The sequence below is a fragment of the Podarcis gaigeae genome (genome assembly GCF_964106915.1).
Source record: "Podarcis gaigeae genome assembly, chromosome: 8".
Classification (NCBI taxonomy): Eukaryota; Metazoa; Chordata; class Lepidosauria; order Squamata; family Lacertidae; genus Podarcis; species Podarcis gaigeae.
The window spans coordinates 19,573,905-19,597,496 of NC_139684.1; the positions used below are offsets into that span (position 1 = coordinate 19,573,905).

At 47.0% G+C, this 23,592-nt stretch overlaps 1 protein-coding gene across 4 annotated transcripts in view; it reads right to left on the reverse strand.

Moving 5' to 3' along the window:
* The window catches only part of ACAP3 (ArfGAP with coiled-coil, ankyrin repeat and PH domains 3), a 146,946-nt gene that overhangs the window by 11,631 nt on the left and 111,723 nt on the right, over positions 1-23,592 (reverse strand). For 2 of the 4 annotated variants that reach the window (XM_083752551.1, XM_083752550.1), the window contains 13 exons: positions 23,187-23,287; positions 21,383-21,494; positions 17,538-17,746; positions 15,672-15,741; positions 14,733-14,827; positions 13,912-14,126; positions 12,273-12,377; positions 11,210-11,311; positions 10,960-11,052; positions 9,727-9,947; positions 7,896-8,005; positions 6,229-6,339; positions 5,567-5,628 (listed from right to left, as the gene is read on the reverse strand). In XM_083752551.1, the coding sequence (XP_083608677.1) occupies positions 5,567-5,628; positions 6,229-6,339; positions 7,896-8,005; positions 9,727-9,947; positions 10,960-11,052; positions 11,210-11,311; positions 12,273-12,377; positions 13,912-14,126; positions 14,733-14,827; positions 15,672-15,741; positions 17,538-17,746; positions 21,383-21,494; positions 23,187-23,287 (1,606 nt within the window). Of the gene's footprint in view, positions 1-634; positions 5,629-6,228; positions 6,340-7,895; positions 8,006-9,726; positions 9,948-10,959; positions 11,053-11,209; positions 11,312-12,272; positions 12,378-13,911; positions 14,127-14,732; positions 14,828-15,671; positions 15,742-17,537; positions 17,747-21,382; positions 21,495-23,186; positions 23,288-23,592 lie in introns of those variants that run through there. The other 2 variants (XM_083752553.1, XM_083752552.1) reach the window with 1 other exon arrangement.

Consider the following 23,592-nt stretch of genomic DNA (forward strand, 5'->3'; position numbering starts at 1 on the left):
TTTTGAACTACTGTAATATCCACAGAGTTCTTTTCGTTTCTGACCTAATAGTTGGGGCAGCAGTGTGGTAGTGTTGTAGATAAAGACCTAAGAAGGCCAGGGGGCCATGTAATCCAGTATCCTGTTCTCTCAGTGGCCAACCAGATACCAAGCCAGATCTGAGTGCAACAATACTTTCCGCACCTAAGATTCCAGCAACTGGCGTTATGCGCAGGTATACTGTCTTCAACAATGGAGGTTCAACATAGCCATTATAGCCAGTAGCCAGTGATAGCCGTACCCTCCACAAATCTGTCTTTGGCAGCCATCCAAGTTGGTGGTCACCACCGTTGGGTGGTATAATGTGAATTTTGGGTTTGGCCCCTGCTCCAGCCATAAAGCTCGGGGGCGAAACTTTTGTGGCCGACTGTACGTTATCTTGGCTTAACCTCCCTCGCAGGGTAGTTGTGGTGACGATAAGAACAGGATGAGTCACTCAAGAGCTGTTCCGCCTGGCCTTTGGTTTGGACTCAGACTGACCCTTATGTTTCCCTCCCCTTATGGTTTTGATCTATGGTCTACTTTTAAAATGAGGCTGCATTTAAAATTGCATTTTAAGCTGTATTTTAAACTGGTTTGCTTTTTTCCTATTATGTTTTTACTGTAATTTTACTGTTGTTTGCCACCCTGAGTCCTGCTCCTGCCAGGGAGGGCGGGGTATAAATAAAATGTATTATTATTATTCAATCCCAAGGTATGCAGACTTGAATTTCTGAGTGCAAAGACGGGATCCAAAAATGATTGGCTGACAATGCTCAGGGCATGTTGGCTTCCTTGCTTCTACCAAGACAGAGGAGAGAAGGATGGAATTTGCTATTCCTTTAAGAGGAGTGAGGGAATCATAGAAATGTAGAAATGTAGAGCTGGAAGGGACCCAACAGGTCATCTAGTCCAGCCCCTGCAACGTAGGAATCATATTGAAAGAATCCCTGACAGATGGTCACTCAACTCCTGTTTGCAAACCTCCAAGGAATGAGAGTCGGCCACCTTCTGAGGGAGCCAATTCCACTGTTGAACAGCTCTTTCTGCCAGAAATGAGAACAACTCATTTCTACTGGGGGAGGAACGGGTAAGAAAATGAGAAGAATGGGCTGCCTAATTCCCATGTGCCCATTACTATAGGTTTTACTCAGAGGTTGCTCAGAGAAGTGCATTGCAAGCACAGCGTCTGAGTCAATATTGTGGGATGTGTGATTCAGCAAAGGGAGCTGGCTTGAGGAGGAGGAGGAGGGTGGGGGGAAGAAAGAAGGAAAGAGAAAAAGAGAGAGTATTTGATGTGTTTTTCGTTACATCAGTCACCAGGGGTTGCGTCATGGCAGAGAGAGGCAGCTAAGCAGATTAACTGCATCCCCCAGGCCGACGTGAGGTCACAGAAGGTGAGGCAAAAGGCAGGAGAACCGTGGGGCTGACCTGAGCAGGAATGTTGTGCGGAGGTCTGGGGCATGAGGAAGAGGTGGGGCTTCAGGAAGAGTCACATGGCTGTCGGAGAGGAAGGGCTGCAGCTCAGCGTCAATGCATCTAGCTATGTTATTCCTATGTTCCCCTGTCCTAGGGGAAGGGCTGTGGCTCAGTCACAGAGAATCTGCCTTGTGTGCACGAGGTCCCAGGTTCAATCCCTGCCATCTGCAGGTAAAGGAGGAGTGAAGGGCGAGAAGTGAAGTTACAGGGAACCAGGCACAGGGCCTTCTCGATAGTGGCACCTGCCCTGTGGAACGCCCTCCCATCAGATGTCAAACAGATAAACACTGCACAACTTTCCAAAGAAATTCGAAGGCAGTCCTGTATTGGGAATTTTTTAATATTTGACGTTATGCTGTGTTTTTATTATGCTAGAGGCCGCCCAGAGCGGCTGGGGAAACCCATGCAGATGGGCAGGGCATAAATTATTTTTATTCTTATTTAAGGTGAAAGGGAGCCGTTTCTGAAACCCTAGAGAGTCTTTGCCAGTCTGATGCAGTACAAAGCAGCTTCCTAGGTTAGGCAGTAGGGGACAGAACCGCAGAGAGCAATTGGCAACCAGGAACCCTTGTGGCTTTAGGGCTTGTGTGAGAGGATTTGGGTGCAAGCTTGGTGTTGGAACATCAGCCCTTGTGACTGGAAGGCAACAGAATATCTCCGGAATGGCCAGGCCTGGTGGAAAAACTGGGAACACGTACTTACCCTCCCTGTTTTTTTAAAGCCCCAATGAAAAATTGCCAGCCTTTAAGAGTGATTTTCTCCTTGCATGCAATTCCACTGTGGGAAACTGCCATGCCAAATTTGTAGAAGTACAAATTTCAAAGCATGGCTGTGTTTCGGTTCAAATTTAGGTAGAGTCGCCTTTCAGCACAAAATCCATTCAAATTTCTCTCCCCTCACTCCAGGCTTAAAGCTCACACTTTCGCCTCCCCTGCCTTAAACCTTCCCCAAAATTCTCGAGTGAGAATTGCATGCATCTGTAGCCTTTTGCACCGCCCCAAGAGACTGGTACCTCAGTAGAGATCACTGGGAAAGTGTTAGCAGATGCAAAAATCATCTGCCTCAGCTCCTTAAGCAGGTGTATATGAGGTTGGCAGGGAGGAGGGCAATCGAAGCAGGAGATGGGATGGGAGATGTATCTGATGCACCAGTGGAGAGGGTGGAGAGAGAGACAACCAGAAAAATTTGCTCGCTCATCCGCAAGCCACCTAACCCTTGAACAGGAGGTAATGACACTGGGAACATTGTAGGATTCTTTCGCTTTGGGGAGGACAACTTCCCCTAACCCCTGGGCCAGCCGCTGCTTCATATTTTACACATGATCATCAAGAGAAGTTATCCTACTGCTAAGTCTAAAGTAAAATCCCGGTCTGTCTCCTGACAGAGACCTTAAAAAAACAAAACCCCAAGGGTTACTCGGGAGAGTAAGAACAGGTCCTGCTCCAGAAAAAAGCATAATAAATAACCTAACCCTCCCCACCCCACCCTGCCCCGCCCCACCCCGAACACCCCGTATCCCAGAATCCAAGAAATCTGGAATTGCTGAGCCCTCTGCGGACATGCATCAGGGAGAGGAAGAATCACAGTCTTTGTAAGGGCGAGCATGCAAGGGAGAAATCCTCTTTCTCTGGAATTGTTTAGTAGGAAATCCATCATGATTTAGGAATATAAACCCACCCACCCCCTTATGTGCTCCAGTTAATTGTTGCCTCAGAAGGCTAGCTAGGAGTGGCTTTACAATTCTCCCTGGGTGTGTGTGTGTGTGTGTGTGTTTGTCTTCCTAAAAAAAAAAAATCAAAAATCAAAAACTCATCGCCGGCGATGAGCATCTTCTTCCAAGCCTCACCACTTTTGGCAAGCCTACAGGTGAGGACAGGTGTAACATCCGAAAGGTGAAGACAGATGTACTATTTCAAGAGAAATCGTGGTGGGGGTTGTTACTCCTCTATTCGCAACAGTGGGTGCAAAGTTAGCTGTCTGTTTTTTCTCTACTCCATGACCTTCAGGAAGGTTGCACACCTTGTGGGCCATTTAAAATAAATAAATGGAGGCACACTTTACAAAATAATAATAATAATAGTCACCCTGTACACAGAGAGTTAGCACATCAGGAAGAAGGTTGGGCTAGAAATCACACTGACATGCTAGTTTCCTTATGCAGGGCATTTGTTTTGATATGGAGAAAAATTCCATTACATGAGCCCCCATCAGGAGTGGTACAGCCCAGACACAAGTTAACAACCACAGTGAGAACTGGGCCAAAGTCATTTTGCAGTAGGACTAACAACTGGTCACCCTTAATTTATTCATTCATACTGCCAATCCTCTATAAAGAGGCATTTAGAAAACAATAACAGTTAGAAAACTGCCTTTTCGACCAGGACTGGAGGCGTCTCATTCACGACGCAGATAGTAGCCAACTGATGCCACCCACAACTGATTTTTATTTTATTTTATTGGCCAGAAAGGGGCAGCATTCTCCCTGCCTCACCCCCAGAGTTTGACCCTGAAAAAGAGATGAAGGTACAAACATGGGTTGCATCCAACTAAATCCTAGCCAGAGTGGGCCTACTGGAATTAACAGACCTAAATTAGTTGTGCCTGTTCAATCCAATAGATCTACTCTGAGTAAGGCTAACAGCGGACACAACCCACGGCGACGATGCTTCCACGCTCTTCTCATGTATGTTACATTTGCCTTCGCCCTTCAAGGATCGCGTCCTCATCTTGGAAGCGGCTGAGTTATGGCTTTGACCAGCTAAGCTTACCTCCCTGTTAAATATTCCATACACACACAGGAAAAGAAAAACCACCTCAAAACAATACAAAGCAAAAACCAGAGGAAGCCTTTGCTGGCATTAACCTGAGAGCATGTAAGGTGGGCAGCCATGCCTCTCAATCCAAAGAACTGTAGCACATGCAAAAAGGGCACAGCAAACAGACCTGCCGATCGCCCCACCAAACCCCCGTCAACACCTGCTCTGTACGTTAAGTGGGCCAGGATTTTGCGTTTCCAGCCCAAACCAACTGGCTGAGCTTTTCATATGTGTGTGTGATCGGCACTCCAAACCATCTGAAAGATACATCACAGGTTGATGGCTAATGCCACTGGGAAGAGCAAGAGATGAGAGAGAGAGAGAGAGAGAGAGAGAGAGAGAGAGAGAGAGAGAGGAATATGCCCCTTTCAAGTCCCAAATCTCGGCTCCCTTTTCACCTATATGTACAATTCCCTCTTCTCTCTGCAAAAGTCTCTCTCCTCCGAACCTTGCTTTTAATTCCTGGCAACGGGGGTTTAAAAACAGCAATCAAACTGTTGGAAAAGTGGGTGAGAGGCGCTTCTTACGCTCTTAGGGCTGACCCACATCATGCACTTTAAGCACAGGGCTCCTCCACAAAGAATCTTGGGAACTGTAGTTGACCCTTCAAAGAGCTACACTCCCTAGCACCCTTAAACAAGCTACAGTTCCCAGGGTTCTTCAGGGGAAAGCTGTGTGCTTTTAATGTGCATTAAAAGGTGCTCTGTAGTGTGGACGTGATCCTGCAAAGCCCGCAAGGCAGAATGGGTGTTCTGGCCCTGATCCACCCGCTTCCAAAGTTTGCGTACTTTAAAAACCAGAACCCTCCCCATTTCTGGGACCAGAGGTGAAGATTTTACACATATATTTCATTTTAAGGGTTCTTTGCCTGTATCCCCTCTCTCAGTGTCTCTCTCTATCTCTTCCTCCTTCCGCGTGGCCATCGGGGCAAACCCACCCACGGGCTTTCGGAATGGAAAACTTCCACCAGCAAGCCCCCCGCCCCCCAGTTGCCAAACTTCCCCCCTCCCCCCACCACAAGACACGTCTACAGTTTTGTTTTGTTTCCTTCTTTCCTGGGCTCAGTCAGCATCCTTAAATTTCGACCCAAAAGAGGAGGAGGAGGAGGAGGAGGAGGAGGAGGAGGAGGAGGAGGAAGAGGAGGCATCAGGGTTGCGGGAGTCGTCACTAACACTCATCTATGTTAAGGCTGATGAACTCCTGTATACACTTCCTGTACTGGAGCTCTGTGGGGCTGTTGTTCGGATATTGACCTGGATGACCAAACGGGCCCTCAGCTTCTCGCATCTCTTCGTTCATTCGAGCCAGACGCAGCCTGGAGGAGGAGAAGGAGGAGGAGGGAAGGTCTGCTTAGCCAGATAAAATAACACATGTGTATCTGAAGAAGTGTGCATGCACACGAAAGCTCATACCAATAACTAACTTAGTTGGTCTCTAAGGTGCTACTGGAAGGAATTTTTTATATTGTTTTGTTTTGTTTTGTTTCGACTACAGCAGACCAACAAGGCTATCTACCTGTAACTAGAACAAATTGTTCATAAAGGTAGACTCGCCACGGACAAATTTAACAATATTTTGAATTCATTTTTATAAGCACTGTATTGGGTTATATGCAAGTTAATTACAAGAACGACCTTGTAATGTTTGCACGTTCTGGGCTCTTTTTGGGGGATAGTATATGGGTGTCATTATTTCTTCTTCTTCTTCTTCTTCTTCTTCTTCTTCTTCTTCTTCTTCTTCTTCTTCTTCTTCACTTCTCTGGTTCACTGTTTCTGCAACCCTGGCCTAGACTGCTTAGGCTTTTAAAGGGTCACAGCAAGCCAGTGCTAGATGACCCTCGTGGTCCCTTCCAACTCACAATCCTATGATCAGATCCAGGGGGAAGGCTCTGACATGGAAGAGGGGCCCCACTTACAAGGTAACAATGTCCGCATTAGCAGCCTGGACCGCGATGCTCAGAGGGTCCTGCCCATCCTCGTCCACCGCGTGCTGGTTGGCTCCTCTCTTTAGGAACAAGCAGACCTGGCTGCCAAACGTAAAAAGAGAGAGAAAGAGAGAGTGAGCAAGAGACACAGAGATGTCGGAGAAAAATCACAGCCAACCTTAGAAGACTGAGGCCTCAATCCTATTAAGGGTGGACCAACAGGTCAGTTTCCATCTATCTCAGTTTCTCATTCTTCCAATGTTAAGTTGGGTTCTCCACATTTCCACATCAGTCTGCGATTGCTATTATTGTTTAAAGTCCTCGTGAAAACTCACTAGCATTTTAGTGCCTATTTCTCCTCATTTTTGCAATGTGGTTTCTCCTTAAAATAATGCCTTTCTGTACATTATGTTGGGACACGGGTGGCGCTGTGGGTTAAACCACAGAGCCTAAGACTTGCCAATCAGAAAGTCGGCAGTTTGAATCTGCGCGACGGGGCGAGCTCCCGTTGCTCGGTCCCAGCTCCTGCCCACCTAGCAGTTCGAAAGCACGTCAAAGTGCAAGTAGATAAATAAGTACCGCTCTGGCGGGAAGGTAAATGGCGTTTCCGTGAACTGCTCTGGTTCGCCAGAAGCAGCTTAGTCATGCTGGCCACATGACCCGGAAGCTGTACGCCGGCTCCCTCAGCCAATAAAGCGAGATGAGCTCCGCAACCCCAGAGTCGGTGACGACTGGACCTAATGGGCGGTGGTCCCTTTACCTTTACTTTACATTATGTTCATCAATATTTCTATGCACATTTGAACCCTGTATATGCAGTGTGTGAGAAAAGTTTCTGAATCAGAAGCAGCAGCGTAGTTTAACAGTTAGAGTGTTGGACTGTGACCTGGGAGACCAGGGTTCAAATCCCCACATGGCCTTGGGGCCAGTTGCTCCCTCTCAGCCTAACACACCTCACAAGATTGTTGTTGTAGGGAGTGAATGAGGAGGGGGAGAACCATGTATGCCACCTAGGAGAAAAGGGTGGGCTGTGAATGCAATAAAATAAATACACAAATAATATTTATATTAGTATGTGATCATTTTTCACACAAACCACCTCTGTCTTTAAGTCAAATACTTAAGTAAAACCGATGAAAGTCACATACGAACTTTCCCCCACCTGACTTAGACTTTTAGGAATTGAATGGGCGAGCACTAAGCATTGATCGGTTGTGCTTCTTCTGTCTCCAAAACCAGCCTGCAAAAATGTCGTTTTCCTCTGCCAGTCAGGGAGACAAAATGAGCCTTCCTCAACAGGTGCACTTCTGAACACATTACTCGAGAGGAGAAGCACATTGCAAGATTTGGAGAGGTGCAAATTTCGACAGATGGCTATGTTTTGTCTTGAGAATTGTTGTGGAAAGTGCAAATTAGATGGGTTCATGTTTATTTGGAGACAACCAAGTGTGATTGGACCTCTTTGGCTCCCTCAGCATCCACACAGCTGCATTTTGCACCAATGGAAGATGCTGAACTGTCTTCAAAGGCAGCCCCACATAGAATGCATAGCAGCAGTCAAGCTAGGACACAATTAGTTTGTGGATAGCCAGGTCTGACATATACCAGCTTAAGCTAAGGCACCCCTTCCTGGTAGCTTCGTGCGCCGAATGACTCACCCAGTGTGGCCCAAATACGTAGCGTGATGCAGAGGTGCGCGCCCTCGAATATCTCTTTGGTTAACGTCTGCTCCATTCTGGAGCAAGAATTCGCAGGCTATCAAGGAGCCCTGATGGAGACAATTGGGAGAGAGATCAGATGGGAGAAAGAAACTACAGGCGTACCAAACAGACTTTGGCAAGTGTCATCTGCATCCCTTCTTGCTATAGAGCCCTGGGAGTTGTAGTTTTCCGAGGAGACTGCTGCCCCCCCTACAGAACTCTTAGCACCTTTATCAGAGCTACAATCGCAAGAGTTCCTTGCGAGACATCGCAAAAGTTAAGCTGTACAGTGGTACCTCAGGTTAAGAACTTAATTCGTTCTGGAGGTCCGTTCTTAACTTGAAACTGTTCTTAATCTGAGGTACCAATTTAGCTAATGGGGCCTCCCGCTGCCGCTGCAGCATGATTTCTGTTCTCATCCTGAAGCAAAGTTCTTAACCCGAGGTACTATTTCTGGGTTAGCAGAATCTGTAACCTGACGCGTCTGTAACCTGAAGTACCACTGTACTTTTTAGCAGGTCTTCATAACATGAATCTCTCTTTTTAATCAACTACTATCTATTGCTGCTTCGTTGCTGTTCTTAACTACTTTGTACATATGCGTGTGCATGTGGATCGATAGATATTATTGAATTTTAATCTTGTAAACTCCCTTGACAGACAAGTTAATCACGGTCCATTAACTTCAGTGGGTCTGCTCTGAGCAGGAGGAGATAAAACTCAACATCATTAACAACTTGGGATCCGTTTACCTTTAAGATCACCTTACCCAGGCCCATGCAAAGATTGCCTGAGGCCCAGGGCAGGAGTCTTGTTAGAATAAAGTTATAAACTCAAACAAAAAAAAACAGTCATTCCCTGGAGCCCCCCCCCACAGCTGACTTAGGCCTCCGAGAGCCAGGGCAAGTGTACCAGGCAGCTCCCCACCCTATGCAGGAGGGCCTGGTCTTACCTCCATTTGCACCCACTCTACCACTTCAATTGACAGGACTGGCACTATCACCAGTGGGACATAATACCCATTCTGTATTTGTAAGAACTCGATTGTTCAGTGTGGCAGCGCCTACCCTTTCGAACTCCCTGCCTATTGATATCAGGTCAGGACCCTCACTGTACTCCTTTCAGAGCCTGCTAAAAACATTCTTGCCAATCCAGGTGTCTCGCAAGTTGATGCAGGTTTTAATCCGTTTTTAGTTTGCTGTTGTTTTAACTTTTCAAAAGTTTGTTAATTTTTCTTAGTGATGAATGTCTCTCTTTTATCTTTATTTGTAAACCTCTTCAAGGCTTTATTTATTTATTTTAAAAACAGGCGGTGTATAAATTTTTACGAAATACCGTATTTTTCGCTCCATAAGGTGCACCTGACCATAAGGAGCACCTACTTTTGGGGGGGGGGAATTCAAGAAGAAAAAATATGCGGCTCTTGGGGGCTTTTGCGGGAGGTGGGGGAGGTGAGAGAGCCTCGCTCTGTCCCTTCCCCCACCTCCTGCAAAAGCCAGGGATAGCCACACGAAGCCTCTCCAGGGCAGCGGGATGACGGCTTCCCACTGCCCTGCGGAGGCTTCGCGGGCTACCCCAGAGCTGCTCGACTTGTGGGTCAGAGCTTGTCGGGGCTGGCGAGGGAAGCCCGAGTTCCCCCCTCCCCAGTCCCAGGGACACATATTCACTCCATAAGACACACAGACATTTCCCCTTAGATTTTAAGAGGAAAAAAGTGCGTCTTATGGCGTGAAAAATACGGTAAATAAATACCACCGCCACTGAAATAGCTGAGGCTTGCTAGCCTTACCCCCATTACAGCTTGGATCAATGGGGTTTTGTTCTCATCCTCGTCGTTCACCCAGTTGACGTCCGCCCCATGCGCCAGGGCCTCCGCCATCACAGGCAAATTCCTGGCCCGCGAAGCCTTGTAAACCAGCAAACCCGGGTGCAGCTCCCGCAGGTCCTCCAGGTCGGAGGCCTCTTGCTCTATTTCAGCTTCTCCGCTGGATTCTTCTGAAACTTCGCACTCTAACAAGGCGTAGGGCAAAAGGCAGAGAAGAAAAAGCCAGCATGAGGAATAGACATAGACCACCTGTGACGCTCAGACCTGTTCTCTAGCCTCAATGGGAGCCAAGCCTGCAGCTACGACCTGAACAGCTCCACTCTCTTGTTTGCCTAGGACCACCTTATCATTTGCATAGCCCCGCCTCCTGATTTATTTCCTTGCTTTGCATTGGAGCAGGCATACAGAACCTCAGGCCGGGCTAAGTAGCAGATGTGGCCCTATGGGCCTTTCTAATTGGCCCTCAGAATTCTATCCAGGCCACACCCCATCTCCCTAGGCCACACCCCTCAACCAGCCTGGCTTCACACCCTCCTTGAGTGTTTCTGCTTCACTGGAATGTGCCCTTGAAACTTGATGAATGGAGGATAAGAGAGGGGTGTGTGGGTGCATGAGAAGGAGAGGAAGAAAGAGAGAGTAGAAATTGTCCCACTGCACAAAAGTTAAAACTGACACCCCTGGCCCTGCCTGCCCACTTTTGTCCCTGGCCCTGCCCATCAGTGCCATGCGACCCCTGGAAGGTTGCCAGGTAAGGAATGTGGCCCTTGCGTCGCAAAAGGCTCTCATGTCAGGAGTTCAAATTTATCAGATAACCGAAGTCAGCTATCAAGGATGCGGTGGCGCTGTGGGTTAAACCACAGAGCCCAGGGCTTGCCGATCAGAAGGTCGGCAGTTTGAATCCCCGCGATGGGGTGAGCTCCTGTTGCTCGGTCCCAGCTTCTGCCAACCAAGCAGTTCAAAAGCATGAAGTGCAAGTAGATAAATAGGTACCGCTCCAGCGGGAAGGTAAACGGCATTTCCGTGTGCTGCTCTGGTTCGCCAGAAGCAGCTTAGTCATGCTGGCCACATGACCCGGAAGCTGTACGCCGGCTCCCTCAGCCAATAAAGCAAGATGAGCGCTGTAACCCCAGAGTGGTTCGTGACTGGACTTAACGGTCAGGGGTCCCTTTACTGTTACCTTTATCAAGGAGTACTTACCTTCCTCCGTGACGCTGTCCACCACCGAGCCAAACACTAGGACGTCGGTGCTGCCGTCGGTGCTGCCGCCCAGCCCACTATCACTGCTCAGACCTGCGGGGCCAACAAGACACAATCCAAGGGCATTTTAGTATGCGGGGAGACACACACACACACAAGCATCTGGTACCCAGAGGTATACTGCCTCTGAACGTGGAAATTCCACTTCACGCCTCCCGTAGGGCTATGCTGCCAAGCCATTCCACCTTACCTCCATCCAGGAGGAATGGCGACCCGCTCCCAGTGGGACCGTTACCACTGTCGCTCCATGGGCTGGCTGCCAGGGGGTGCGGCACAGAGATGTGGTTGCCACCTAAGTGGAAGGTGGACGGAAGTTGAGGAGGCAGTCATGGTCACAGGCACAGGTGGTTTTTCTGCTTGCTTATTTATTTATTTATTTATTTATTTATTTAAAGAAATGCAGCAATCTAGAATGGATCTTGCTCTCCTTTAAGGATGAATGGGAGAGGGGGACTGGATAGAAAGCTGGCTAACTGTCCTTTTAGTGACCAAACCATTAAACCCCTGTGTTGGTAACAATTATCAGTAATAGCCAAGGCAACACGATGACCAAGTACAACAATGAGATGTCAATAAAAACTCTTTATATAATCTATACAGAACATTGAACAGTATGAAATATGCACTCTCTGCAAAACCAAATAAACAGAAATCTTATACATCTCTGAAAATCACAAAATATGCACAGATTTATGGCTTGTTTTCACCAGTCTTCTTTCAGAGAGTTGCATAGTCTACAAAGACTTTCAGAGACTAATAAAACTTATGTTTATTTGGTTCTATATTTTCAAGAGAATCCATCAAGAGTGCATATTTTGTGATTTTCAGAGATGTATAAGATTTCTGTTTATTTGGTTTTGCAGAGAGTGCATATTTCATATATTTCATACTGTTCAATTTTCTGTATAGATTATATAAAGAGTTTATATTAGCTGTCCTTTTAAGAAGGGGAGAAAAGGAAGGAAACCCATCCCACAAAGCATAAAAAGACACAGGGGGTAGGAAATGATAAAGGTGAAATTGGAGGGGGGGGACAATAGATTGCGGTTCCTGAAAAATACTTGGGTTCTAGCCAGTGCAGTCCTACTGAAGAGTAGAACTTACTTAGATACAACCCATTGTGTGTGTTTTCCTCCAACCCCACCCTTTCTCAGTGTTTTTGCAGTGTTTTTGCTGTTGTGGCGACTCAAGATGCATGCCCCAGATGCGGCAGAATGGAAGGGCAAAGCCGCCAGCGGCTTAGCTGTACTTACTGCGTGGCCCAGCCCCGGCTCCCGTGTCGAAGTACGAGAAAAGCGAATCCAGCTCGTCGGGGCAGAAGAGGGAATCCCGTCGGAACTTCCTCTCGAGGGTGGCAGCTGTGTGGAAAGAGCAACCCTTATATAGTCCCTGGATTTGTTGTTGGTGTGTTCTCACGCACACAACTTGTGCACACATGCACACCCACCCACAATACAGTGGTACCTCGGGTTAAGTACTTAATTCGTTCCGGAGGTCCATTCTTAAGCTGAAACTATTCTTAACTTGAAGCACCACTTTAGCTAATGGGGCCTCCTACTGCCGCTGCACCGCCGGAGCACGATTTCTGTTCTCATCCTGAAGCAAAGTTCTTAACCTGAAGCACTATTTCTGGGTTAGCGGAGTCTGTAACCTGAAGTGTCTATAACCTGAAGCATATGTAACCCGAGGTACCACTGTATAATACAGGACATGGTTAAACTATGGAACTCACTGCCACAGGAGGCAGTGATGACCACCAACTTGGGTGGCTTTGAGACAAATTCATGGAGGACAGGGTTATCAGCAACAATGAGTCATGATGGCCCGGTTCTGCCTCCACAGTTGGAGGCAGCCATGCTTCTGAATACCAGCTGCTGAAAACTGCAAGAAGGGAGAATATTGTTATGCTGAGGTCCTGCTTTCAGTCTCCATAGGCATCTGGTTGGCCACTGTGAGAAGAGAAGGCAGGACTACATCCAGCAGGCTCTTCTCAGGTCCTTAAATGTGGAATGAGTTACAGAATGAGTAATGAGTAGCATTATCTGCAGAGTAAGTGCTTTGGGAGGCATTCAGCTAAGTGCTACTCAGAGTTAGCTATAACCAAAGTTAGCTATAACCATTAATTTCAAAGGGAGTATTCTGAGTAGGACAGCAGTACCATCCTATATCATCCACCTGCCATCTTGTACACCAGTGTGCTCTTCTAACAATCCAAATAAGTGTGCAGTTTGAAAATCAGTGGTTAAGATTAGTGAGGTTTTGAAAGGTTCTGTCCGCCATCCTGATACAAAATGGAATCCAGTTGCCAAAAAACCCTGCTCATGGGATTTTGATGTTTCAGGAACCACCATGCAGAGTTTAGTTACGCTAACCTAAAAGGTGTGTGGAACGCACAGCAAATGAACAACTTTCAAAAACTACATAGTAAATGTTCCTATATGATTTGCAATATATATTATTACCAAGCTAAATCTCTGGAAAGTTATTATCTCAATAGGGCCATTTTCAGAGTGGACAGAGCTGTCCACCGGTCAATCTCCTGACAGTGCTAAGATTGGCGATATGCCTCTGCCTGCTGCTTTTTAAAGAGCAGACAGAGGCTCACCTCCGATCTTAGCACTGTGGCCCCACAGCGCTAAGATGAGAGAGTGGAGAAATCCTGCCTGCACTTTGACACCTTATAGAATGTCGACGTGCTTTAATCTTTATAGGCCATTGGTCCAACCCAGCAGGACCCTTCTAAAACTCTGAATGTGACTTCTGGAAATGCCTAATGTGAAGTAAAAAAAATAATACATTGTGTTACTGAACTGAGCCATGGATGATCTATCCCTTCTAAGAGACAGCACATGCAGAAAATAAGGGCTGGTGTGGCAAACAGCAGTTCCTCACCTGAAGAGTGTGCTGCCGGTGATGCGTTTCCTGCTTCGTGCCGGTACTTCCTCCGTGCCGTGGGCGCTTTTGTGGAGCTGTTGCGCCTCTGGCACTTTTTCACGCTCCAGCGCCGGGGTTTCCTCTCATTCTCCACCAGGGCCTCCCCAGTTGACAGCTGCTTCAGGAACTTCTTCTCCACATATTTCACTTTGATCCATGCTTCTTTGTCCTGCCTGAGAGGGAACTCAGTTTCATGAAGAGCTCCTTCAGAGCACCCGTTTGGTTCAGCGTCCATCTTGATTTGCTTTGCACAAAGCTGATGCAGAGGTTAGGCTGAGCCTTTGCTCTGACTTGTTTATGGGGCTAGGCCACAAATAGATAAGAGGGTGCATTGGGATCTACCGGCTGATCTCAGGCTTGAATATCAGTGGATCGGAAAGAGTTTACCTCCTGCTGGGTTAACAAGGTCGACAATGAGAAAGGGAGTCTGTTCCACTGTCGAACAGCTCTTACCGTCCAAAAGATCTTCCCGACGCTTAGTCGGAATCTCCTTCCTCGTAACTTGAAGCCATTGCTTCATGTCCCAGGAGTAAACAAGCTTACTCCATCCTCCATGTGACAGCCCTATAGATATCTGAAGATGGCGATCATCCCTCCTCTCAGTCTCCTCTTTACCAAGCTAAACATACCCAGCTCCCTCAACCGTTCCTCATAAGACTTGGTAGTACTCAATAACACCTGGAGGGCTATAGGCTCTCCATTTCTGGTCTAGAGGGCATTGCCCTTCAAGAGGGCCTTCCTGGCCTACACACTGCAGAGCGGAGAGGAGACAGCCATACCTTGAGCTGCCCGCGGTGGGCTTCTTGAGTCCCATCTCCTCACACTGCGCTTCGTAGATCTGGTTCATGGTGGCGTTCCCCAGCTCACACATCAGCTTTTAGGAAAGCAAGCAGAAACACAGTATGTTAGGGAGAAGAGATGCTCTACTCCCTCCGTCCGCAGCCAACTGCATTTACCCACAATTAGGGATGGCTGACTCTCTCAATTTCGGTTTCTGTCAGTTTCTCATTTTCCCCAACGGCGAAGAAATTTGATCCAGTTTATATAATAAATAATAATGATAATGATGATGATAATTAATAATAATAATAATAATAATGCAGAAACACAATCAACCTTTGAAATTCGCACTTATCCAAATATTTCAATGCAGTCCTCAACAAATGAAATGTGTACAAAAGAAGGCATATATATATATATATATATATATATATGAATGCAATTTGCATTCAAATGCATACATTCATGAAAACAACACTTTAAAAAAATCTTTATTTCAGGGGGGAAATGGGTTTTGCAAAAATTGTGTCAATTAGGGAAACTGCAAAATGTGTACAGTGGCAGAAATGAGCACAGAATGTTGATGAATTTTCATGAGGACTTTATATAAAAAAATAAAGATTACAAACTGATGTGGAAATGTGGAGAACAGAACTTATGACCGGAAAAATGAGAAACCGAAATCCCATCCCTAGCAGGTAGATTAAGGATAGCCAACATGGGCCCCTTCAGATGTTGTGGGAGTACAATTCCCATCATTCCCAGCTAGCATGGCCAATGGACAGGGACGATGGGAACTGTAGTCCAACAAAGTGTGCCAGAGAGCTCCCACCCCACCCCCTCAAGAGGTGCATCCTATACAGCACAGGCTGCCCCCCTTCCACCCACTAACCCTTGCTGCCTACTACCTATTTGTCATTCGGAGTTTGGGCCTCTACCTTCAGTAGCTCTGGCTCCCAGGAATCCAGTGTGAGCGACCGCACTTTGGAACAGTGGACCCCTAAGCTCCTGTAGGGAAGGGGGAAACAGACAAGAGAGGAGAGTGGTTGTACAGTTCAACTGCTGTTTGGTACACACACACACAAGGTGGCAGGTATTAATCAGCACGTCCACAGGATTTCTGCACACGCAGCCAGCCTAGTACAGAGTCAGTGGTTAGAACACCTGTTCTGGGTGCAGGTTCTATCCCTGGTGCTATGGAGGACAAAAGTATTGGTGGCTACTAGTCGTGATTGCTATGTTCTGCTTCTTTTGGCAGAGGCATTATGCCTCTGAATATCAGCTGCTGGGAATTGCAGGTGGAGAGGGCTGCTCTTGTGCTCATGTCCAGGAGTAGATGGACCTGCTTTGGCCTGATCCAGCAGGCCTGTCTTATGCTCTTATCTCCAGGTAGAGCTAGGAGTGTCCCTTGTCTGAAATCGTGGAGAACCCCTGCCAGGATGGAAAGATACATACTACAGAGGAATGGCTGATAAAATTACTGGAAATAAATAAAGAATTGTCCAGTAGCCCCTTAGAGACCAACTAAGTTTGTTCTGGGTATAAGTTATCGTGTGCATGCACACTTCTTCAGATACACATGCACATGAAAGCTTATACCCAGAACAAACTTAGTTGGTCTCTTAAGGCGTTACTGGACAATTTTTTATTTATTTTGACTGCGTCAGACCAGCACGGCTACCTACCTGAATCTAAAATTACTGGACTTAGCTGAGATGGCAAAGTCAACATGTTTAATTGGAGAAAAATCACGACTAACATTTATTAAGGATTGGAAACTTATTTGGGGCTTTTTGCGTGAAAGAGAAAACGAACTTGTAACACCTGGATTTGAAGAGTGAAAAAATAAAGGCTTAAAGAAAATACAATAGTTGGGTGTTAATGAGCAAATACTATATTTAGATGACAAACAAGAGAACTCTTTTAATCTTTTTTCTACTTTATTTTCTTTCTCTCTCTTTTTTTTCCCTCCCCCCCTTCTTCTTTTTGCTCCTGTTCCTTTTAGATTAGCTTTTTTAAAATATACAGTAGTACCTTGAGTTACATACGCTTCAGGTTACAGATGCTTCAGGTTACAGACTCCGCCAACCCAGAAATTGTACTTGAGTTATAAACTTTGCTTCAGGATGAGAACAGAAATCATGCTCCGGCTGTGCAGAGGCAGAGGGAGGACCCATTAGCTAAAGTGGTGCTTCAGGTTAAGAACAGTTTCAGGTTAAGAACGGCCCTCCAGAACAAATTAAGTATTTAACCCGAGGTATCACTGTATCTTCTATTCTGGTGTACAGTGGTACCTCTGGTTAAGAACTTAATTCATTCTGGAGGTCCGTTCTTAACCTGGAACTGTTCTTAACCTGAGGTACCACTTTAGCTAATTGGGCTTCCCGCTGCTGCACAATTACTGTTATCATCCTGAGGTTAAGTTCTTAACCTGAGGTACTACTTCCGGGTTAGCGGAGTCTGTAACCCAAAGCGTCTGTAACCTGAAGCGTCTGTAACCTGAGGTACCACTGTATTATAAACATATACTTTGTATTGGGTATGAACATTTGTATATCAAGTATCAATAAAAATACCAATAATTAAGAGGACCGCAGCCAGTCAGTATAGTCAATACCAAGTTAGATGGACCAGTAGTCTGGACAGGAAAGGCATGACATTGCCCTTTTTGTGAGTTTCTCAGAGGGCTTACGGCTGGCTTATTGGAACAGGATGCTTGAACTGATGGACCTTTGAGTCCAACAGAGCAGGGCGATTCCGTTGCCCTTGTGCCCCATTTGCTGGGATCGACTCAGCAAGCTTACCTGTGAATCCCTGAACATTCAATGCATAGTAAGATGCCCAAGTTGATGCTGGCCCAGCGGGGGTCGGTTTGCCCGCAGTCGCAGCACTGGTCATTGCCTGGGATGCTCTGCACCCTCTGCAGGATGGTTTCGCCTTTGGCACTGCGGTCCCGCGAGTCAGTAGCCGAGTCGATGCTGCTGGTGGAAGGAGAAGCTGTTCGGTCCAGTCTCTGGAAAGAGGCACAGAGGGGGATTGAGCAATGAAAAATTGCCTGCTGGTGTTTCTTGCAGCCTCGGCCCAGTATATCTGAAGGAGGGTCTTCACCCCCATCGTTCTACCCGGACACTGAGGCCCAGCACCAAGGGCCTTCTGGGGGGTTCCCTCACTGCGAGAAGCCAAGTTACAGGGAACCAGGCAGAGGGCCTTCTTGGTAGTGGCACCCACCCTGTGGAACACCCTCCCACCAGATGTCAAAGAGAACAACAACTACCAGACTTTTAGAAGACATCTGAAGGCAGCCCTGTTTAGGGAAGCTTTTAATGTTTGATGCAATACTGTATTTTAATATTTTGTTGGAAGCCACCCAGAGTGGCTAGGGAGGCCCAGCCAGATGGGTGGGGTATAAATAATAAATTATTACTGTATTATTATTCCAGTAGTGGCTGGTTCCCATTGAGACTGGTAGGGCAGAAGGCAGGGAGCCCAACAGTACGTGGCGCCAGAACCAATGACAGGCAGAGACAGAGCCATTGGCAAGAGGGGCTACCCTCAGATTGGTTGTAAGTCAGAAGGCAGAAAGACGGAGGCTGGCTGAGGGCAGACTGAGGATGGTGGGGCAGTGCCCCCTTTGCCCCAATGAAATGAGGCTCTTTTTCCATTTGCCCCAAGGAAATGAGACCCTTTTGCTGATTGCATCCACCATAATGCAAAATGAAAGAGTCTATGACAAACCTAGACAGCATCTTAAAAAGCAGACACATCACCTTGCCAACAAAGGTCCATATAGTTAAAGCTATGATTTTCCCAGTAGTGATGTATGGAAGTGAGAGCTGGACCATCAAGAAGGCTGATCGCTGAAGAATTGATGCTTTTGAATTATGGTGCTGGAGGAGACTCTTGAGAGTCCCATGGACTGCAAGAAGATCAAACCTCTCCATTCTGAAGGAAATCAGCCCTGAGTGCTCACTGGAAGGACAGATCATGAAGCTGAGGCTCCAATACTCTGGCCACCTCATGAGAAGAGAAGACTCCATGGAAAAGACCCTGATGTTGAGAAAGATGGAGGGCACAAAGAGAAGGGGGCGACAGAGGACGAGATGGTTGGATGGTGTTCTCGAAGCTACCAGCATGAGTTTGACCAAACTGCAGGAGGCAGTGGAAGACAGGAGTGCCTGGCGTGCTCTGGTCCAGGGGGTCACAAAGAGTCGGACACGACTAAACGACTAAACAACAACAACAAATGTTGTGTAGTTGTTAGAGCATTGAACAAGAGCCCAGAAGACTAAGGTCCAAATGCCCACTCAGCCATCAAGCTCATTGGGATCAACTTGGGCCAGCCACTGTCTCTCAGCCTAACCTACCTCACAGGGTTGTTGTGAGGATAAAATGGGGAGTGGAGGGTACTTTGCATGCCACCTTGAGCTCCCCGGAGGAAAAGTGGGGTAGAAATGTAATCAGAATGATGACAATGATTATCTTATCATCATCATTCTTATCGTTCAACTTGCAATTCAGGGGACAGAACACAGAAAATTCTGTTCCACTGAAGTCTATCGCTTGCAGAAAACGCAACAGTGTCAGTTACCCTATTTAAGAAAGGTAAAGATTCTCCCACAGATGAATTGCATGTTACCTTCCATCTTAATACTGTAGAAGCATTACAGGCACTCACAGTTTCTGGCATGTGCAATGAAACTCTACCACCAGATGGCTCTACAGGCTAATTCCTAGAAAAACACATTTGGTTTTATGTTCATCATCCTCCTACCATGATTTTTCCCTGCTCTAGAACTCTGAGTCAGCCATTCAATTTTAAGAGGGGGCTTAAAAAAATAAAAAAGAGGGCATGCCAAAGAGCCAGTGCCATGGGTTCTGCCGAATGATTCCATTGCAAACCAAGAGAGAGGTGAGCAGTGATTCCTGAATTGCAGGGGGTTGGACTAGATGATCCTTGGGATCCCTTCCAACTCTACTATTCTCTGAGAGGTAAAGGGATCTTTAACGCCTCCTACCCCAGCTTGTGAACAACAAACAAGGGATTAAGCAGAGGTATGATTTTTTGACTTATGTATGAGAGCCGAACAGGCATCAAAAGCAAACTGCTGGTCTTCGTGAGGTGCGTGTACTCTGGTCTGACAAATTGCAAATAAATATTTTAAAGTAAATAAACTGATCCTAAACAAAAAAAAATTCCTTCCAGTAGCACCTTAAAGACCAACTAAGTCAGTTCTTGGTATGAGCTTTCGTGTGCATGCACACTTCTTCAGATACACTGAAACAGAAGTCACCAGACCCTTCTATATAGTGAGAAGGTGGGGAGGGGTATTACTCAGAAGGGTGGTGGGAATGGGTGGTTGGCAGATAGCTGTGATGAGCCTGTTGACGACTCTTAACGACTGCAATAGGTCTTACAGGGAGAAGCAAACTGATCCTAGACGTGTCTTTAAACCTGTGCTGTGAATTTTGTCCACCTGGTTACCCCTATTAGGATGTTTTCATATCAGATACACATTACTGAACTTGGAAATGGCAACTGCACTTACTGGGTGGGGTAGACCCCACAACTGGCACCTCTTTCTCTCCCCATACCCTGATCTCACTTCAATGTAGGGATGGTGGGGGAGGGGGGAGAAATTCAATTCAGTTTGCATTGATAAGCGAACCTACCTACCGTATTTTTCGTCCCATAGGACGCTCCGTCCCATAGGACGCACCTAGTTTTTTTGGGGGGGAAATAAAGGGAATTTCCCCCCTTTATTTCCCCCCCAAAACCAGGTTGCGGAACAGCGGTATGGCGGCGCTCCGCCTCCCTGCTGTCCCCCGAGCTTGTGGGGCTGGCCGATGTCTGCCTGGCGTGCTCGGCGCTCTGCTTCAGGGCGCCCCGCGCGCCAGGCGGCAGGCTGCTATCTGCAGCGTAGGGAGCCCTGCGGGAACTCCCGCAGGGCTCCCCACGCTGCGGATAGCAGTCTGAAGCCTAGAGAGCAAGAGGGGGCGGTGCGCACCGACCCCTCTCGCTCTCCAAGCTTCAGCGAAAGCCTGTATTCGCCCCATAGGATGCACACAGATTTCCCCTTCATTTTTGGAGGGGAAAAAGTGCGTCCTATAGGGTGAAAAATGCGGTAATTCATGTTTTGCAAAACAATGTGCAAACTGAAACACAGCCATCCTTTTGCATTTACACTTTTCCAGAATTTGCAACACAGTTCTCCTGCCCAGGAATTTGCTCCCCCCCCCAAAAAAAATGCATACACTCGGGTGAAGCGTGCATAACATGGCACATATTGGTGAAAATAGCATTGAAACATACATTACATTGGGAAAACTGCTTTTCAAACATGTGGCAAAATTGCATGCAAATTTAGAAGAAATTTGGGGGTGTTATTGGGTTATTGTTTTCGTTTTGTTCTTATATATTGTGATCTTTTCTGTGAACCACCCTGAGACCTCTGAGTATAGGGCGGTATATAAATTCAATAAATAAATAAAACTAAAATAAATAAAAATGTTTAAAATGTTGAATTTTCACAAGGACTTTTTTTATTTAAAAAATCACAAACTGATGTAGGAATGTGGAGAACGGAACATAAATTGGAAAGCGGGGGGGAGGGGGGAGAAAGTGACGGGAACGAAAATCACATGTCCTTACTTCAATGTAGCAGCTGTCGGGACTCTCTCGATAGGCAGAGGCGATGCTAGCTTGAACCGCTTGGATCCACGCCTGGCGCAGTTTCTCTGAATCGGCTTGCAGCATGCAGCTCCTGAAAGGGAAGTTGGGGTTGGACTAGATGACCCTTGTGGTCCCTTCCCACGCTACCATTCTATGATTCTAGTCGAAAGAGCAGGGTGTGCTTAAGCCTGGAGGAGGAGACTGAGAGGGGACATGAACAAGCCCTCTTCAAATACCTGAAGGGATGTTGCAGAGATGAGAACCAGTGCGGGGCCTGGGAGAACAGGGTTCAAACTTCCTCAGAGGACAGACGGAAAATAAATGCCACACATAAATAAGCAACCAAAAAAGGGCTGTTGTTAATACACCACGAGGGCGGCAGCTGGCTGTACCTGATGCACACATGCCTTGGAAAGATCGACTTCCCCATTGTGTGACGGAACATCAAGCCAAGGAATTAAAACACTGACTACCCAAAACGTTTATATGGGAACGGAACAGAGACAGTGCTTGGTAATGGAATCTGGTGCGTGGACCGTCCTCTCCTGAATTGGACCATTTATCCAATCTGGGTCATAATCCGCTCCCGGACTGGATCAGGAGAGTCCACTTTGGAACCCGAGTAGACATTGCGTCTTGCTTGTGGGCTTCCTGCAGGCATCTGGTTGGCTACTGTGAGAACAGGATATGGGACCAGATTGGCCTTTGCTTTGGGCCTTTTATAAAAGTTCCCCTAAATTTTACAAACATGCAGATCTGTTAAAATGGGCCACACAGCACCTAAGTAAACAATGGAATCTGCTACTGAAAGATGTAGTGATGGCCACCAGATTTGGGTGGGGGGTATAAATAATAAAATTATTATTATCATTATTATTATTACCAGCTTAGACGGCTTTAAAAGAGGATGAGAAAAATTCATGGAGGAGAGGGCTATTAATGGCTACTAGCCACAATTAAAAGAGTGCTGTTACAGACTTCCCTTTGGGGAATCTGGTTGGCCACTGTGAGAACAGGAAGCTGGACAAGAAGGGGCCCTTGGCCTGATCCTGCAGGCTCTTCTGATCTTCCTCTATGCTTCGCATACAGAAGGTTCCGGCATCTGCCGGCAGGTCTGGGAGAGAACCCTGTCTAAAATCCCAGAGAGCCATTCAGTGTAAAGAACACTGACCTTTGTGGGCCAATGTTCTCACGGGGCCTAAGGCACTTCCTGTGTGATGGCGCTATAGAAATAAAGGTAAAGGGACCCCTGACCATTAGGTCCAGTCGTGGCCGACTCTGAGGTTGCGGCGCTCATCTCGCTTTATTGGCCGAGGCTTCCAGGTCATGTGGCCAGCATGACTGAGCCGCTTCTGGCGAACCAGAGCAGCACACGGAAACGCCACTTACCTTCCCGCCGGAGTGGTACCTATTTATCTACTTGCACTTTGTGCTTTCGAACTGCTAGGTTGGCAGGAGCTATAGAAATAGAATAGTAATAATACAGTTGTACTTTGGAAGTTGAACGGAATCCATTCCAGAAGTCCATTTGACTTCCAAAACGTTCGGAAACCAAAGTGTGGCTTCTGATTGGCTGCAAGAAGCTCCTGCAGCCAATCGAAAGCCACAGAAGCCCCGTCGGACGTTCGGCTTCCAAAAATAGTTCGCAAACCGGAACAGTCACTTCTGGGTTTGCAGCGTTCGGCAGCCAAAACGTTCAAGAACTAAGCTGTTCGGAAACCAAGGTACGACTGTAATTATAATGCACTGAAAAAGAAAGAAAGAGGAGACTTGCACAACGTACTTAGTGGGGGAGACGACTTCAAAGCAAAACCTCCGCTCGATGTCTTCGCAGGGCTTGACGGTGCAAAGCCTTAGGTCCTCCACCACCACCGTGAGGACATCCTGAACAGACAAGAACGGAACAAGCGAGTCAGTGGCATTGCAGTGTCCCACCTGCGGCTGCAAATACGCAACTGTGTGGAAATGGTTGCCTGTTTTATAAGCTGTCTTGGTTTTCCTTGAGCTTCCAGAATCCTTTCCAGACAGAGGGCCTTATTCCCTTCTGGAGGGGGGGGGTCCCTACATGCCAGGGGTGGGTGGGGCCAGAGGCAAAAGTGGGTGGAGCAATGTACCTTCGTACAGGTGGCTAGTTTCTAAACACACACACACAAACACACACACACCTCTATCTTCTGCCTAGGCAAGCG